The 19133-nt window shown below is 38.4% G+C and overlaps 1 protein-coding gene across 5 annotated transcripts in view; it reads left to right on the top strand.

Annotated features, from left to right (window-relative positions):
- Positions 1 to 19133, top strand: part of RAB27A (RAB27A, member RAS oncogene family) — an 81091-nt gene that overhangs the window by 40437 nt on the left and 21521 nt on the right. For 4 of the 5 annotated variants that reach the window (XM_061157197.1, XM_061157193.1, XM_061157195.1 and 1 more), the window contains one exon: positions 14681 to 14855. In XM_061157197.1, the coding sequence (XP_061013180.1) occupies positions 14703 to 14855 (153 nt within the window). In that variant the 5' untranslated portion in view covers positions 14681 to 14702. Of the gene's footprint in view, positions 1 to 616; positions 695 to 14680; positions 14856 to 19133 lie in introns of those variants that run through there. The other variant, XM_061157196.1, reaches the window with a different exon arrangement.

Here is a 19133-nt window from a genome sequence, read left to right as displayed (position 1 = left end):
TATAACTCATTTGACTGTAGATTTTTATTCCAGTTAAAAAATAATAATAAAGTGAAAAAAAGGCATTTGAATAATTATAGTCTCTTAAAGCACCTCTATGGATCCCAGAAGGCTTGCGATCCCACAGACTTGAGGCCTCTCATAAGGACTGCAGTGCCTTGTTCTTTTGTGATGTGTTATTTTCATCTCCTTTAAGACATTGTCTTGTGCTTAATTTTCTAAAATAAGATACATTATTTCCTTGGAACCTAACAGGAGAAGTAGAAAAACATAAACAAGGATATATCAGATTGAAAAATGCAACTAACTGGCTTGAACTAGTACATATCTAATTCTGCATGCAACAAGCAGGGAATACAGATTATTTTCAAACTTAACAACCCCCTCCCCAATTTGATATTAAGCAGACCACATTTACTGACCCAAAGGTAATAAAATTAGAAAACAACAACAATAATCACAAAAAAGCCAACAATGTGATCTGACAGACTGATAGGCTGTCAGATAGGCTGGGTGACTGCAAGTACTTCTGTCCTCTTTTGCATAAGTAAACTCAAGGCACACCCTAGTCTATACGCAGCTGTTGATAGAAATGCAAACAGTCCCTTGCTAAGACTGCCTACTGAATAGGAGGAACTGGGCAAGACTTCTTGAGAATCAACAAGAAGTATATCCCACTGGACCTGGGCCATAGGTGAGTTTCTTTTTTTTCCCTTTTGATTTAGCTGTTAAAGAATATGATATGTAGGGAGCAGCTAAACATGTGTTGTAAGTATATTAACAGAGACAGTGGATCTGATGAGAGCTAGAAGGACCTATAGCCAGCTGTTTAGAGCTTATCGACACCAAACAAGAGAGGCTAAGAATCCGAGTACTGTTGTCTGGTGCTGCTAAAACGTCAGGAAATAGTTTGATTTTTTTTTTCTGAGCCTATTTTACTGTTTTTTAAAAGAACTAAGTTAACATATGGTGGAATATTTACAGACAATAGTGTTTTAAACTCATGATCAACTTGTCTGTATGCTGCCTTTTCATCAATATATGATAAAACCCAAGCTGGCACCACGGAGATTTCAGAAATGGCCCTGTTCCCAGACTTAGCTGGAGGAAAACTCCTCTTTCCTTATTGGAAAAGCAGAAGTCCTTAAAGACAGAGTAGAGCATGAGCTTGTGAAGGAGGGTCCAATACCTTAAAATTGAGGTAGCCGCTCACCATTATAAGGAGAGCACCAATATTCATTGACTGGCATTGATGGTGTAAGGTCAGTTTTTACTCGCACAAGCTGAAGTTTAGGACGAGTACCTGGAGATGAGAGACAGGAAAGCCAGAAAAGGAGAGAGAGCAGAGGGGGTCATGACTCAGGGCAATGATTAGACATGGGACCCAACAGGAGGGAATCATAGGGTGGACAGGAGACTGTGGAAAAGAAAACCAGCTGTGAAGAGATGATGTGCTTTCATAAGCCAGCCTGCATCTGAGAAGCATATCCCTGGGGCAGAGAACAGCTGTGCTCTGATGTGGTCAGCACAGGCAAGGCTATGGGGTTGACAGAACGAGGGAGAAGGAAAGACATATCCAGTGCATCTTAGTGGCCTTCGTGAGTGTCTGTATGCCAGACCAATGCTTCACCTCAGTTGGGTGTGTGGAGTAGGAGCCCTCACCATTCACAGCTCCTGAAAGTATGCAGTTACGTACAGTGCGTGCATGCTCAGTTGTGTCCGACTCTTTGTGACCCCCCCAGCCTCTTCTGTTCTTGGAATTTTCCAGGCAAGAATACTGGAGTGCATTGCCATTTCCTCCTCCAGGGGATCTCCCTGACCCAGGGATTGAATCCGCATCTCCCGCCTTGGCAGGTGGATTCTTTACCGCTGAGCCACTGGGGCACACTGCATCTCATCACAGAAAAGATGAGGTACAGTCTGTGCCCTTTGATTAAGAAGTCAGGGAAATGTTACAGTACACTGTAGAAAATCACACTTACAAAACAACAGTGACAATGATGTCCTAGTATGCAAATGAAGGAGTCTAGAAAGGCAGGGCGGTGGTATCCCCTGGACACAGTTTCTCTACATGAATAAATATAGAGTTTTTGTCCTAGTTTTTAAAAAAGGCAATGATGAAGGAACCCTCTCTTCCCCAGCTACTGCCAACTCAGGGATATTTACCCCACTGTTTTTATTGTTTGGAAAGTCATCTTCAACAGGTCTGGATTCTTTTAATTCACAGTTTTTTTTCATCCTAAAATTTTCTTGTTGTGGAAGAAGCATTGTTGCTCCATCACAAAGCGAGGTGATTCTTTTCTTGACTGGGTGCATTTCCTCTGAGAAATCAGCATCTTCCCTGTGTTACCTCACATGAAAAGCTTTGAGGCAGGTGAGATGCACAAGGACAGCCAGATTGTGTTGGCCAAAGGCCAAAGGCCTTCCAACCCTCCCACATTCCAGGAGGACCAGACTCGGCAGAGTCCTCAACTCTGTTCCTCAGTCATAAATACACATAAAGGGTATTCCAAGGTGTTTTGCAACCTTGGAAATGCATTCTTCAGTTTCAGGTCCTTTGAGTGCTTCTTCATTTGTAATCCTTCCAGTTCTGTCTGTGGTAGCAACATGCTCACTCCTCATATTTCCATCTTTGAGTCTTGGCCCTGGGAGTTTGGCGTCACTCTGACATAGCCAACAACTCTTCACTTCTACTTCTTCAAAACTTAATAGCAGAATTTCCTCTATGAATCAGTTAGTCTTGCAGATATATTGCCTTCCAGGGAGCTTAGGTCTTTTCATACTGTTCATGGGGTTCTTTCAAGGCAAGAATACTGAAGTGTTTTGCCATTTCCTTCTCCAGTCCTGAATACTCTTTGGAAGGACTGATGCTTAAGCTAAAACTCCAATACCATGGCCACCTGATGCGAAGAACTGACTCATTTAAAAGATCCTGATGCTGGGAAAGATTGAAGGCAGGAGGAGAAGGGGACTACAGAGGATAAGATGGTTGGATGGCATCACCAACTCAATGGACATGAGTTTGAGTAAACTCTGGGAGTTGGTGATGGACAGGGAGGCCTGGCATGCTGCAGTCTATGGGATCGAAAAGAGTCGGATACGACTAAGCAACTGAACCGAACCAAGCTTAGGTCACTCCTCCTTTTCCATTTTCAGAAAATATTTTTACTCCGTTCTTTAGGAGCTTTATTAGGTTCAGTGTCCCTCTTAGGATATCATGGAAAAAACACCAGTCTTAATGTCATAATATCAGTTTTCAAACCTTAATCTGTTGTAGTCATTAGAAGAGCTATGATATATTGATTTCCATCGTGCATTTTGCTACTCACTTTACACAGGTGGGTGGTGGTGTCCCATTGTTTGAATTTAGGAGACCTTGACTCTGACACCTATGTTTCATTGTCTTCGAGGGAGTAGACTTCACAGGTATTGCACTTCTTTGTAATTCTTGGAGTCTTCCTTGCTTCATGGTGTCTTTAAGAAGCACATTTAGCCACAGGTGAGACATTCCATTGACAGGACATGTGGTTGTGACCATTATGGGGATACTTTCATGTTATTTGAGATATTACTCAGCAAACCAAACAGCCACTCCTATTACCACGGTATTGCCTATATTTTACAAGTGACAGATTCTGTATTACACCTTTATTCCTGTTACTCTGTGTCTATAAAACAGGATGTACTTGTCACAAACTATGAGCAATACAACACCCAGTGTTTACTTTTCATAAATTTTGGTAAACATTCATATTCTGATCCTAAAAGAGGTGTGGACAACAAATAACGTCTTTGGAATAAATGAATCAATGATCTCTATAGTTTAAAAAAACAAAAAAGCCAGTATCTCATTTGAGTTGTTGACAGTGGTCTTCCAGAAGAACATTTTCTACTTCCATGGAACATTCTGGTGCCTCTGCTTTTTGTAGTTGCTTGAATTATTGGTCTACCGGTTTATGTTGGTTACCTACAGAGGTGATGGTAACATCTTAGAAATAGTAGGTGAACTCTTGGGTTGGGACTGTTTATTTTTTCTTTATTCTGGGCCTTCTCTTTAATACTCATAAAGAATTGCAAATGTCTGAAGAATGCTTTTACACATGATATATTTGGATGTCCTGGCAATATTTGGGAATGTATATTTAATTCAACAGTTTTTGTAGATAATTCTGTTTTTTCCTTGAATGATTTGTCACTTTATATATCATCTAAATGGCATTTAGATATCATCATCTGCTAGAAGTTAGTCTTTTCACTTTGTTTAAATAGGGAAAATGGAATATTCCTATGTAACAGGCACATGTATAAATATTAAGATATGTAAATTTAGATTCTGTCAGTTTTTAGTCACATGCCTCTCTTTTCACTATCAATGGTGGATGTATGATATTACTACAAAACACTATATTGAGAAGAATCCATTTACAACTCATAGATTATAGGTGAATATGTAATGCACTTATAATCTAATATTCTGAATTTGGATAAAGCCAAACTCATCTTTCAACAAGGAGACAAGGAAGAAAGACATTCCTGTTTCTATTTTTCAAAGCCTATGTAACTTTTCTCTACCTAAGATCTTCTTGAAAAGAATAATTATTTGTTTGCACCAAGTCTTAGTTGTAGCACATGGGATCTTTGATTTTCGTTATGGCACATGGAATCTTTTTTTTTCTTTTAATGTTTTTAATATTTACTTTTATTTATTTGGCTGCATTGTATCTTGGTTGCAACATGTGGTATCTACTTCCCTGACCAGGAATTGAACCTTGGCTCCCTGCATTGGGAGCTCAGAATCTTAGCCACCAGACCATCAGGAAAGTCCCTACCTGAGATCTTTGCACAAACAAGATAAGCTCTTTGTTTATAATTTCATCTATTTCACTGTCAACCTGTTCAGTTCAGTTCAGTTGCTCAGTCGTGTCCGACTCTTTGCGACCCCATGAATCGCAGCACGCCAGGCCTCCCTGTCCATCACAAACTCCTGGAGTTTACTCAAACTCATGCCCATCGAGTTGGTGATGCCATCTAGCCATCTCATCCTCTGTCGTCCCCTTCTCCTCCTGCCCCCAATCCCTCCCAGCATCAGGGTCTTTTCCAATGAGTCAACTCTTCACATGAGGTGGCCAAAGTATTAGAGTTTCAGCTTCAGCATCAGTCCTTCCAATGAATATTCAGGACTGATCTCCTTTAGGATGGACTGGTTGTATCTCCTTGCAGTCCAAGGGACTCTCAAGGGTCTTCTCCAACACCATAGTTCAAAAGCATCAATTCTTCAGTGCTCAGCTTTCTTTGTAGTCCAACTCTCACATCCATACATGACCACTGGAAAAACCATAGTCTTGACTAGATGGACCTTTGTTGGCAAAGTAATGTCTCTGCTTTTAATATGCTGTCTAGGTTGGTCATAACTTTCCTTTTAAGGAGTAAGCGTCTTTTAATTTCATGGCTGCAATCACCATCTGCAGTGGTTTTGGAGCCCCCCAAAATAAAGTCTGACACTGTTTCCCCATCTATTTGCCATGAAGTGATGGGATCAGATGCCATGATCTTAGTTTTCTGAATGTTGAGCTTTAAGCCAATTTTTTCACTCTCCTCTTTCACTTTCTGCCATAAGGGTGGTGTCATCTGCATGTCTGAGATTATTGATATTTCTCCCGGCAATCTTGATTCCAGCTTGTGCTTCATCTAGCCCAGCGTTTCTCATGATGTAGTCTGCATATAAGTTAAATAAGCAGGGTGACAATATACAGCCTTGACGTACTCCTTTTCCTATTTGGGACCAGTCTGTTGTTCCATGTCCAGTTCTAGCTGTTGCTTCCTGACCTGCATACAGGTTTCTCAAGAGGCAGGTCGGATGGTCTGGTTGGCCCATCTCTTTCAGAATGTTCCGCAGTTTATTGTGATCCACACAGTCAAAGGCTTTGGCATAGTCAATAAAGCAGAAATATACGTTTTTCTGGAACTCTTGCTTTTTCCATAATCCAGCGAATGTTGGCAATTTGATCTCTGGTTCCTCTGCCTTTTCTAAATCCAGCTTGAACATCTGGAAGTTCACAGTTCACATATTGCTGAAGCCTGGCTTGGAGAATTTTGAGCATTACTGTAGCGTGTGAGATGAGTGCATTGTGCGGTAGTTTGAGCATTCTTTGGGATTGCCTTTCCTTGGGATTGGAATGAAAACTGACCTTTTCCAACCTGTTGAGAAGGGTGGAAACATATCCATTCAAACTAGACCAGAAATTGAGAAGGGGAAGGTCATGTGCACAGAGAGCAGAGGCTGTCTTCTATTGTAGAAATGGGCAGCCCCACTCTTGGGCAGTATACATCTTGCTTTCGCAGTGAAAGTAAATGTGTTTCATTTCAGGGTATAGCAATTGCAGTGACCTAAGACAGTGGTAGCCAGAGCTCATTTGGTAAACACACATTGCACCTACTCAGATCTTGGTGTATTATAAAATGCTTTGGTGATGAACACTCTAGCTCTGACAGTGCTGAAATTACCCAGTTAAAACTCACTGTTAGATCAGAATGCCAAGGTAACTTTTGTGATAAAGGCCTCGTACATGACAGCAGCTAAATTGAATTTTTCAATTTTTTCAGAAGGTTCAGGCACTGGTTGTAAAATTACATGCTTTGCCTAATAAGAATGTGATGAGGCTATGCTTTAGTAGTAGTATTGATAAAGAGAAATTTCAGTTGTTGAACACGATTCAAACCAAGCAGTGTGCTAAAATTTTCTGTGGTTTATGTCACTTCATCCTTAAAGTAACCCAGTGAGGTTTGTAATGTTATTTCTACTTTGTAGTTTAAGAATGCAGGCTTAGTGTGACGAACTTGGACCAAGTCACACCAACAAGTGTTCAGAATTTGAACCCAAACCTACTTACTACCATATTAAGAAAACATCCCTTTCTTATACAGTCTTGAAGTTCTCCTTCAGGATGATGACAAAACGTGTGACTGTCTCCTGCCATTTGTGGCGTGTGGTAGTGGTTCAGGTAATACCATCTCCCCCTGCTTTGTTAATCTCTGTACTAAATATGGTTGATAGAGGGAAAATCAGGCTTCCAAGAACTGGCCAGATTATCTGGGGTAACTGTAGAATGACTCTACCTTGTGATAGGGGATCCTAAGGCTGGAATCTATGACTGAATTTAATAGGGAGCTTCATGGAGAATTTGGACTATGTTGTGTGTGTGTGTGTGTGTGTGTGAGGGAGAGAGAGGCACATAGAGACACCGAGATTCACACAGAAAGGGATCTTTCCCGTTTATTTTAGCTAAACCATTTTCTTCTATCTTATTTCATGAAGAGCAATTAAAATGTATTTTATTTTTTAAATAAGGAAGAAGATCATTGGCTTTCTCTTACCAGGCATTTGTCACCACATGGTACTTGTTGAAGAAGTGGGTGTTCCTTGTCTTCTATTGTTACTATCATGAGAGTGAGGGTGGAGAGCACTTTGAAAAAATATTTGTGTAAGGAGGAGAGAAAGAAGTGAGCTGGATAAGAAAGTCTTTTTTTTTTTTGCCCATCCAAAATTGAGGGCATTCTTGACTTTTATTAATAGAAGACATTTCCTTGAGGTTTAGATGCTACTTCCTCCAGGGGGCATTGTGTTTAAAGAAGTGACCTTATGTTCAAATGGTCTCCATAGAGTCTTATTTTGTGTCTTTTTTTACTTTAAGGATTAAGTTCTTTTTTTTAGGTTTCTAGGAAGGAAGATTGCCTGGGTATTAACCCTTCAGAACTAGACTGCTAGGTTATGATGCTAATAGCAGTTATTGTGTGCCAAGCACTATTCCAAACTTTATATGTATACACTAACTCAATCCTCACAACAGACATTTGAGATAGATTTACTATTGTGCTTCACCAAATCTAAATGTGTTGAAGCTGTATCTTGATTTTGCTAGAAAATGCTATTGAAAGGTTTTCACACAACTGTATTTCTAGTGCCATTTTATTTACTAATAGTTGCAAGTTGTCATAGGTTGTTAAACTGTGAAATATAAGATACACCCTACTTATAAGAAAGTTAAAATAACAAAGCATATACATAATAGTATTAATAAAATAGGATATCATTCCCATTTTTAAAATGGAGACCCTGAGGCAAAAGACATTGTTTTCTAAAGTGACATGACTGATTCACTTCTAGAGTCCATGCTCTTAACCTCCACTTCTTTCTGTTTCTCAACAATACATTGGAATTGAGCTCATGTTGACATGTGATAGACTTCCCCAAACCCACTTACTCATCCTTTCATTGTGGCATTCATGATAGAAAGACACTGAGATTTTTCCGAGGGAGGAAGTATGTATGATGTGTATCTTTAGGGCTGTGATGAGGGTTTTGCCCTAATGCATGCAAACTGCTTGACATGTGGGCATATGACATATTTTTAGTAAGAGCAATGCAATTGGGAGGGCTTGATGAACTGGCTTCCCAAGGATCAGTAGGTTGGAGTACTTGCTGGAAATTGTGTGCACGACATGTTGTTTGGGTGCCCCAGATTTTGCATTGTGTATTTTATTCTGTTCCCCTTTGTGCTCTAAAATGCCAACATAAAAAGAGATGGGAATACTAGACCACCTGACCTGCCTCTTGAGAAACCTGTATGCAGGTCAGGAAGCAACAATTAGAACTGAACATGGAACAACAGACTGGTTCCAAATAGGAAAAGGAGTACGTCAAGGCTGTATATTGTCACCCTGCTTATTTAACTTATATGCAGAGTACATCATGAGAAACACTGGGCTGGAGGAAGCACAAGCTGGAATCAAGATTGCTGGGAGAAATATCAATAACCTCAGATATGCAGATGACACCACCCTTATGGCAGAAAGTGAAGAGGAACTAAAGAGCCTCTTGATGAAAGTGAAAGAGGAGAGTGAAAATGTTGGCTTAAAGCTCAACATTCAGAAAACTAAGATCATGGCATCTGGTTCGATCACCTCATGGCAAATAGACAGGAAACAGTGGCTGACTTTATTTTTTTGGGCTCCAAAATCACTTCAGATGGTGATTGCAGCCATGAAATTAAAAGACGCTTACTCCTTAGAAGGAAAGTTATGACCAACCTAGATAGCATATTAAAAAGCAGAGACATTACTTTGTCAACAAAAGTGTCTGTCTAGTCAAGGCTATGGTTTTTCAAGTAGTCATGTATGGATGTGAGAGTTGGACTATAAAGAAAACTGAGTGCCAAAGAACTGATGCTTTTGATCTGTGGTGTTGGAGAAGACTCTTGAGAGTCCCTTGGACTGTAAGGAGATCCAACCAGTCCATCCTAAAGGAGATCAGTCCTGGGTGTTCATTGGAAGGACTGATGTTGAAGCTGAAACGCCAATCCTTTGGCCACCTAACGCAAAGAGCTGACTCATTTGAAAAGACCCTGATGCTGAGAAAGATTGAGGACAGGAGGAGAAGGGGACGACAGAGCATGAGATGGTTGGATGGCATCACCAACTCAGTGGGCATGAGTTTGGGTGGACTCCAGGAGTTGGTGATGGACAGGGAGGCCTGGTGTGCCACGGTTCATGGGGTTGCAAGGAGTCGGACACAACTGAGCGACTGAACTGATACTGAAAAATAATTTATTATTTCCGTAGTTGAGGAGTGGGATATTTTGTCTCCTGACGAATAGGCTCCAGAGACACCACTCAGGACTTGAGTAACAAAAATAAGAAACAAAAATAATTTTTCATATGAAGATGTTTCTATGTGAAGACCTACCAGAATCTCAGACAAGAAACCTATCACTATCAATACCCTGCCAAAACTCTGAAAAAATCTCTATTAACAATTTGAAGACCTGCCTGTTCCCTGAAACCTTTTATTTCCTTACTGTTTAGAATTCTGGTCTCTGTTAACCCAAACTGGCCTGGTCATTGTGTCCAAGTTTGGACAAACTGTAAATAGCCTCCCAATTTCCTGAATGTTCCACCCAACTGAAATTTATATTTCATTGTTGGATCACAGATCAATGTTTTGCTGCCAGATCCTTGAGATAAGTCAGGAGGTGAGTTCTCAACCCAAGAGGCAAGTGTCACTCATCATGCCTTTTCCTGTTGTTTATTGTTTTCTCCTTGGATAGTGTCCTTTCTCCCAACCAGTATACTGTACTCCAACATGGACAAACTGTGCAGTTGTAGAAAGATACTATACTGTGGTGGAGATACATTTTTGAGTTCAAGTTGTCTACAATTGAGGTGATTATAAATAACATTTTAAGTTTATTGATTTGGCAATAAGTTTAAAATTTTAAACTTATTGATTAACTTTAAAACACCAAACCATTGCTTTTGGTAGTTCTGATTATCATTTTACTTTTTTAGTCTTAAACTGAACATATGATCAGTCAACTTGGACTTTTTTTTTTAAATGCTTATTTTTTGGCCGCACCGGGTCTTAGTTGCAACATGTGGGATCTTCAGTCTTTGTTGTGGCATGCAAAGTCTTAATTGTGACATGTGGGATCTAGTTCCCTGAAAGTGAAAGTGAAAGTTGCACAATTGTGTCTGACTCTTTACGACTTCATGGACTATACAGTCTGGAATTCTCCAGGCCAGAATACTGGAGTGGGTAGCCTTTCCCTTCTCCAGGGGATCTTCCCAAACCAGGATCAAACCCAGGTTTTCTACATTGCAGGTGGATTCTTTACCGGCTGAGCCACAAGGGAAGCCCCGTGTTCACTGACTAGGGATCAAATCCAGGACTCCTGCATAGGGAACACTGTGTCTTTGCCTTTGGACCACCAGGGAAGTCTCAACTTGGACTGTTTTGAACCAGTTTTTACCTTGAACTAGTTACAAGTGTTTTGATAAAATTAGAGCAACTGTGGCCCAGTTGCAGATAGATTTAATTGGTCACTATTAACTTGATTCAGTAAAATTTATTCTGAACCAATCAAACCTCATAGGAGTCAGTCAGAACCTGCTTGTCTAAGTGAGAGCTTATTTGAGCTAGCTAAAACCAGCCTGAAGCCTATTTGAGCTCTTGAAACCAGACCTAAATGGTTAGACACATGTGGTTTTAGCCAAAGTGGCTTTAGATTAATCAGAAATGGTTTTGTAGATAAAATGTCTTTGAACTTAACTCTTTCATTCTCAACCAGAATGAACCATTGAGGTTCTTTTGAACAAGTATGAATTGGTTAGAATGGTTTGGAGTGTTTTATGTAATTTAAACCTGATTTTAGGCTGGTCATAACTCTTTTGAAAATGACATATCTACTTAAAATTAATTGAAAATGGTTAGATTTAGCCAAAAAATAGGGTCATCTTTTCTGACTTAGTGAACTACTCCGAGCCAGTCAGCAATCTTTTGTGTCAGAAATGCATGTTTCAAGCTTCCCAGAGACTATTTCAGAAATTGCTCTAGGTCTTCAGAGCCCCATCTGATCTGTCCAGCGTGGGGAGATGAGCGTGAACCAGCATTTACTGACTACCCAGCATCTGCCAAGCATTGTGCTGGTCACTCCACAAAGCGTGTCTCATTCAATCCTTAGAACAATGGGGTGAAGTAGAGTACATTATCTTCTTTTTCATAGAATGGAAACCTGAAAATCCAAGGCTGCAAAACATCTGGGTAGCCAGTAGGTGGGAGACGTGGAATCAGTCTATCTCTGCTTGACTTCAGAAGTCACATGTTTCCTGTTAGGCTACCTTATATGATACCAAATCTGGCCACTTTAAAAAAATATTTTATTTATTTATTTATCTTGTTTTTGTCAGGTCTTAATCATGGTGAAGTGGGATCTTTCACAGCAGCACACAGATTATCTAGTTGTGGCACGTGGGCTCAGTAGCTCCATGGCATGTGGGATGTTAGTTTCCTGTTCAGTAATTGGATCCACATCCCCAGCATTGCAAGGTAGATTCTTAACCACTGAACCACCAAGGAAGTCCCCCATACCTGGTCACTTGTAAGTCCAACATGCATTTGTAAAAATTTGAGTAATGGCCACAAAGCTTGGGGTAGAATAGACATTGGACTTAAAGTTAGGAGACATTTGTTCTAGACTGTGCAAATGAATTAAATTCTCTGGGTTCTGTTTTATTCTTTAGCAAACAACCCAGGAAATGGAAGGTCTGAACATTTATTTTCAGGTCAACAGGCAGATAATTATCTAAGGGTGCAGTCTCAAGAATATAAACTATGATTAATGTCAGCAGTGGCGTCTGTACCGTTAGTTGTGGTATTTTGTTTGTTAACACTTCTTTTATGATGGTTTGGTTTTGGACAGACTGTTATGTATTGCTGTTACCATGAATAGAAAACAAAACCCATGAAGACCATTTATAGACTTAGATGTGTAATTCTTCTCCCATGATAACTAAACACTTTAAATTTGGGGGCCCTAAAGATACGTTCATCTGTCTTTGAATTCCATTTAAGTACGTTTAGAGAGTTCTAGAAGAGTGTGCCATTGATGACAACATTTTCTCCTGTACTTAAAATGATACAAAAACATATTTATAGAAATGATCAACTTTTTTTCAAAATAAAAATAAACAGAAAACAAGGTAGCCACAGAAACGTCTTATATCCCTCTCCTTGCGGAATTTGGAGTTGCTTTCTGCTTACTCGTTTATTTGGAGGGGAACCCCCCCCCAAATGGTTCAATGCTATCTGGACCTACTTTTCAATTCTTATCTCTTATTTATGAATAACTTGGAGCCAGTCAGATGCTGTGATGAGACTTGCTAGTCTTTATTTGGACCCAAGTGGTTATCTTCTGGAGAAGCGTTGTTATACCCCATCAGTACTGGCAAACCCGCACCTGTGAGTACAGAAGCTGTAAATGGAAAGCCGTCATCTGCACTGTGTCACTCTTTACTGTGTGCAAACAGAGTGCTGAGTGTTTGTAGAGGCTTTGCCCTTAGTGACGACCAGCCATGTCTGCATGTGAGGTGGTAGCTCCGCACTAAGGCACTCTGTAGAGGTCACTGCAGCAGCTCTTGGGAATCAGAATTCAGGATTTTTGAACATAAGGTGAGTCATCAAACTGAGGATGGGCTAGGGGAGGCAACCTTGAAAAGTCAGTGAATGTCCTTGCCTGAGCTTTTTTTATGTAGCTATAGGAATAATCCAATGGGAAGCATTGAGAATTGTGGTAAAGTTTCTGGATAGGAGCTGACTGGATGAAAAGGGGACAATGAGAAGGAAATCAGCAGAATTTTTTTTTTCTTTATTTTGGCTACACTGAGTCTTCATTGCAGCTCATGGGCTCTTCGTTGCCACATGTGGGCTTTCTCTAGTTGTGGCATGCAGGGGCTTCTCTAGTTGCAGCACATGGGCTTAGTTGCCTGGCAGCATGTGGGATTTTAGTTCCCCCACCAGGGATCAAACCTGTGTCCCCTGCATTGGAAGGTGATTCTTAACCACTGGGGAGGTCCCCCAAACCAGCAGAGTCTAATGCAGGACTTATGATGTGTATGTGCATAGGTAAATGTTTATATTGAATGGGCAGATAGCATTGTCAGTGATAACAGGATGATTGCTTTTCTGATTTTCAAGAGGATTTATTGGTATTAGAAATGGGAGGACAAAAAAGAAGTAAGCTTTCTCTGAAGATAGACTATGTTTCCAGTCAGATTAATATTTTGAATAGTTTGAAGCTATTTAAAGGATTAAAAATAAATCTTGAAAAGTGCTGATTGTGAAAGATAAAAGGTAACCATAGTTAGGTCTTGCTGGAAAAGCAAGAATATTTCTTCTCAAAGGTAGACTTGTTTTGCCCAGTGCTGAAGAGCTGATTTGATAGCATTTACTATAGACTATCAAGGCAAGTGTAGGTAAATGCGCCCTTCATGGTGGAACTCAGTTCTCAAGTGAACAGTGATATTCCAGAAAGATCTGGTTTAATATGTAGTAGGTGACAATAATAATATGTGCCGCCGCTAAGTTGCTTCAGTCGTGTCCGACTCTGTGCGACCCTACGGACAGCAGCCTACCAGGTTTCTCCATCCACAGGATTCTCCAGGCAAGAGTACTGGAGTGGGTTGCCATGTCCTTCTCCAATAATGTGAGGAAGCTGCAAACCAAGTTTTATTAGCATTATCTTTGAAGGAACTGTAATGACATGTGAAAATACATAGGACAAATGAAATTGCCTAGATGTCCAAAAGAAAAGCCAAGGATATAGCACTAGGAGACTTTGAGAAAGGAGGTACAGTCGGAACCACTTGCACGCTAAGAATTATTATTATTCCTGTAAACATTCTCTTTGGAGAAGGAAATGGCAATTTACTCCAGTATTCTTGCCTGGGAAATCCCATGGACAGAGGAGGTTGGCAGACTATACAGTCCATGGGGTCCAAAAAGAGTCAGACACAATTTAGCAACTAAACAACAACAAACATTCTCTTTCTTCCTTTGTTTTGTTAACTTTTGTTCTACATGATCTGGGTATAAGATAGTGACCATTATCTTCTTGATTTTCATTCTCAGTTGGAATTTTTGTGTTAAGCACAGCACAGTTCAGGAGCATCTTATCTAGCAAATGATTAAGTCCTTGGGACAGTGAATAATATCTAATCCTTTCTTCACAGAACCCTTAGGCATATAGGTGTTATGTAGAAGTACTTATTGAACTGGATACTAAAAGAAGGGGATTCTGATATTTTCTGATGAGTTTTTGGTAAATCTGAATTTGTTTGTATTTTTCAGGTGACACGCTGAGTTCTTCATTATGTCTGATGGAGACTATGATTACCTTATCAAGTTTTTAGCTCTGGGAGACTCGGGAGTAGGGAAGACCAGTGTGCTTTATCAGTACACAGATGGTAAATTTAACTCCAAATTCATCACAACAGTCGGCATTGATTTCAGGGAAAAGAGAGTGGTAAGTTCTGCATCCTTCCATATAAAAATATAATCTCTGAGTCAACCTTTGCCTGTTTGTTTTATTTACTTCAGAGGAATTAGGAGGACAAAGGTTGGAATCTAAAATTAAAGGGTACATATGAAAGTGTATTATGTTCAGTCTGAGCAATGTAATTAAAGGCTGTAACTGAGGACACTTCATATAAAACCAAGCAGGTAAAATAAAGTAAAAGTGAAGATTTTTAAAAAATTTCCTTGATACACTTCTGGCTGGTATCTTCCTTCTGAATTCTACAAAGTTATTTGTCTGTCTTTATTATGAAGGTTGCAAACCACCCTGCTCATTTTAATGGCTTTTCTCTTAATTAAGGCCTCAGCAGTCCCATTCACTAGGTCGCGGACTCATTGACCCCACCAGGAGGGTGAGGTTGAAATACGAGTGGGAATGACTGTGCATGTGGGTCCTGGAGGTAACCAAGGGAACAGCAGGGCTCTGCAGGATAAGATAAGAGCTTCTTTTTAACAGTTGTATTTATTTTTTTTAAAGGACTGAAAGACAAGTTATTCTGGGGGTAGAGAGGAAGTCAGGAGATTGGTGTGTCCAAGAACTACATTTCTTACTAAAAAAGCAACCATTCCCATAAAGCAGGTCACTAAGTAGTCAGGAAGACTAAAGACAAAGACCCTTTGGTGGGGCATATTCTGCTTGGGAAATAAGCAGAGTTTCTGGCTTCAAGGACAGAAGAATTCATTCTTTCTGATCCACCCTAAGTCTTTTATTCCACTACCAGAAGCCTTTTCTTCTTCTACCACTTTTTTTTTTTAATTATTTTTAATTTAAGATATAGTTGATATACAGTATTGCGTAAGTTTCAGGTGTACCATATAGTGGTTTACAATTTTTAAAGGTTATATTCCATTTATAGTTATTATAAAATATTGGCTATATTCCCTGTGTTGTACAATATATCCTTGTAGCTTATTTTATACCTTTGTCTTTTTCATGATTGTTTTGGGATGCTTGCAATTTCAAATGAATTTTAGGGTCAGCTTATTAATTTCTACAAAGAAACCGGCTGAAATTCTGATAGGGATTGCACTGAATCTGTAGAACAATTTGGGGAGTACATGCATGCTCAGTTGTGTCAGACTCTTTGTGGCCCCATGGCCTGTATAGTCCACTAGTTTCCTCTGTTCATGGAATTTTCCAGGCAAGAATACTGGAGTGGGTTGCCATTTCCTACTCCAAGGGATCTTCCTGACCCAGGAATTGAACTCACATCTGCATTGGCAGTCAGATTCTTTACCACTGTGCCACCTAGGAAGCATTCATATCTTAGCAATATTGTCTTCTGCTTTGTGAACATGGACTTTTTTGCCATTTAGATCTTCTTTAATTTCTTTCAACAATATTTTGTAGCTTTCAGAATATATTTTATACTTTTAAAATTAAATTTATTCCTAACTATCTTAATCTTTTTATGCTATTGTAAATTAAATTGTTTTCTTAATTTTATTTTTGAATTATTCTTTGCCAGTGTGTAGAAATACAATTAATTTTGTAAGTTGAGCTTGTATACGGGAACACTACTGAACTAGTTTATTGTTTCTAATATAACCCGCATGTGTGCCTGTGTAGGGGGTGTCTGTATCTGTTTATTCCTTAGTATTTCCAATATACAGGATCCTCCTATCTTCTGTTATACTTCTTCCTTTCCAAGTTGGATATGCTTTCTTTTTTTTTTTTTTTTGCCTAATTGCCCTGATGAGTGCCTCCAGTAAAATTTTGAGTAGAAATGTTGAAAGAGAACATCTTTGTCTTGTCTTTGATTTTAAGGAGAAAGCATTCAGTTACCGTAAAGTATAATAGAAGTTGTGTGTTTTTCATAGATGGTGTTTTTCAGGTCCAGGTTGTTATCTTCTATTCCTAATTGTTGAGCATTTTTATTATGAAAGGTGTTGGATTTTTTCAGGTGCTTTTTCTGTATCTATTGAGATGATTGTGTGGTTTTAGTCCTTTATTGTAGAACTGTTCTGTTCCATTACAAATCGATATTGATTGGTTTTTGTATGTTAACCCAACCTTGTTCTTATGATAAATTCCACTCAGTCATGGTGTATAATCCTTTTTCTATGTTGTTCAATTCTGTTTTCTAGTATTTTGGTATCTGTATTCAGAATGGATATTGGTCTATAGTTTTTTTCCCCCTCATAGTTTTGTTTTTGGTATCAGGATAATAATACCCTCATAGAATGAAGTGGGAAATATTTCCTTCTTTTCTGTATTTTGGAAGAGTTTGGGAAGGACTGATGTTAATTCTTCTCTAAACATTTGATAAGATTCACTAGTGAAGATATTTGGGCCTGGTCTTCTTTGTGGGAAGTTATTTTTATTATGAATTCAGTCTTCTTACTGGCTATATGTCTCTTTAGATTTTCTACTTTTTCTTGAGTTAGTTTTAATTGTTTGTGTCTAGGAATTTCTCCATTTCTCCTAAGCTATCCAATTTTTTGGCATACAGTTGTTCATACTATTTCTTTATAACCTTTTTATATATTTAAAGTTGGTAGTGTTGTCCTTTCTTTCATTTCTGATTTTAAGAATTTGAATCTATTTTTATTCTTAGTTTAACTAAAGGTTTATCAATTTTCTTGAGCTTTTCAAAGAAAAGATAATTTATTTCCACTCTAATCTTTATTATTCTTTCCTTCTGTTTGCTTTGGATTTAGTTTACTTTTATTTTTCTAGTTTTTTAAGGTTGACATTTAAGTTATTATTGATTTGAGATCTTTCTTGTTTTTTAATATAGTTGTTTACTGCTATACATTTACCTCTGAGCACTGTTTTAGCAGTGAAGCTACTTTTTGTATATTGTGCTTTTCATTCACCTAAAAATGCTTTCTAGTTTCCATTATGTTTCTTCTTTGACCCATTGGCTGTTTAAGATTATATTATTTAATTTCCACATAGTCATGAATTTCCCAAATTCCTTTCTGTAAATGATTTCTAATTTTCTTTAAAAATCACATTATGGTTAGAAAATATATTTTGTATGACTTTAGTCTCTTAAACTTGTCAAGGCTTGTTTGATGACCTAACATAAGGTCTGTCCTTGAGAATGTTTCATATGTGCTTGAGAAGAATGTGTGTTTTGCAGTTGTTGGGTGAGGTCTTCTATAGATGTCTATATTATGTCTAGTTGACTTAGAATGTCCTGCAGCTCTTCTGTTTCCTTGTTCATCTGCTTGCTTGTTTTATCCATTATCAAAAGAATATTGAAGTTTCTAAATATTGTCAAATTGTTTATTTCTCTCTTTTTATCTGTATGTATTCTTAAAGGTAACTACATGGCCCTTTTATCATTATAAAATATCCTTTTTTGTCTCTTTTTGTCTTCAAGTCTGTTTTGTCTCATATTAGTATAACTCTGACTATCTTTTTGGTTATTGTTTGCATGACATTGTATTTTTTTCATTCTTTTCCTAAAACCCTTTTTGTGTCTTTGAATCTAAAATATGTCTTTTGTAGAGAGCATATAGTTGGATCACATCTTTAAATCTATTCTGCTAACCCTTGCCTTTCATTTGGAATCTTCAATCCATTTACATTCAATATAATTACTAACAAAGGAGGATTTATGTCTGCCATTTTGCTACTTATTTTCTATATGTCTTATCTTTTTTTTTTTTTTTGTCCTGTTACTTCTTTGCACCCTTACACTACTAGAAAATTTTAAATTTAAATTCCCTTCTCACTTTTTATTTTTTGAGTTGTTTTCTTACTAGTTCCCCTGATGATTAAAATGGTCATCTTAATTTTTAACAGTCTAGTTTGGATTAATACCCACTTAATTTCAACGCCATACTCTGCTCTTATATGGCTCCATTTCCTGCCCATTACTTTTCACTGTTATTGTCATACAAATTGCATACATATTGCATCTTTATGTACTGTGTACCTATCAACACGAGTTTATAATTATTGCTTTATGAAATTGTGTTTTAGTCAGATGCAGGAAAGAGTTATGAAAAACCATTTATATTGTCTTTTGTATTGACCCATGTAGTTACCTTTACTGGTGCTCTTTATTTCTTTGTGTGACTTTGAATTCCTGCCTAGTGTCTTTTCATCTCAGCCTGAAGCTCTGTCTTTGTTATTTCTTGCAGGGCAGTTCTGCTAGCAGTGAATTTTATGTTTTTGTTTATCAGAAGATGTTTTAATTTCCCTTTTAATTTGAAGGATAGCTTTGCTGGATATAGGGTTCTCGGTCTGTAGTCTTTTTCCTTTCCGTAATTT

Source organism: Dama dama, chromosome 12, assembly GCF_033118175.1.
Source record: "Dama dama isolate Ldn47 chromosome 12, ASM3311817v1, whole genome shotgun sequence".
Classification (NCBI taxonomy): Eukaryota; Metazoa; Chordata; class Mammalia; order Artiodactyla; family Cervidae; genus Dama; species Dama dama.
The sequence above is the reverse complement of the archived record's forward strand: the minus strand, read 5'-3'. Positions and strand labels throughout refer to the sequence as shown.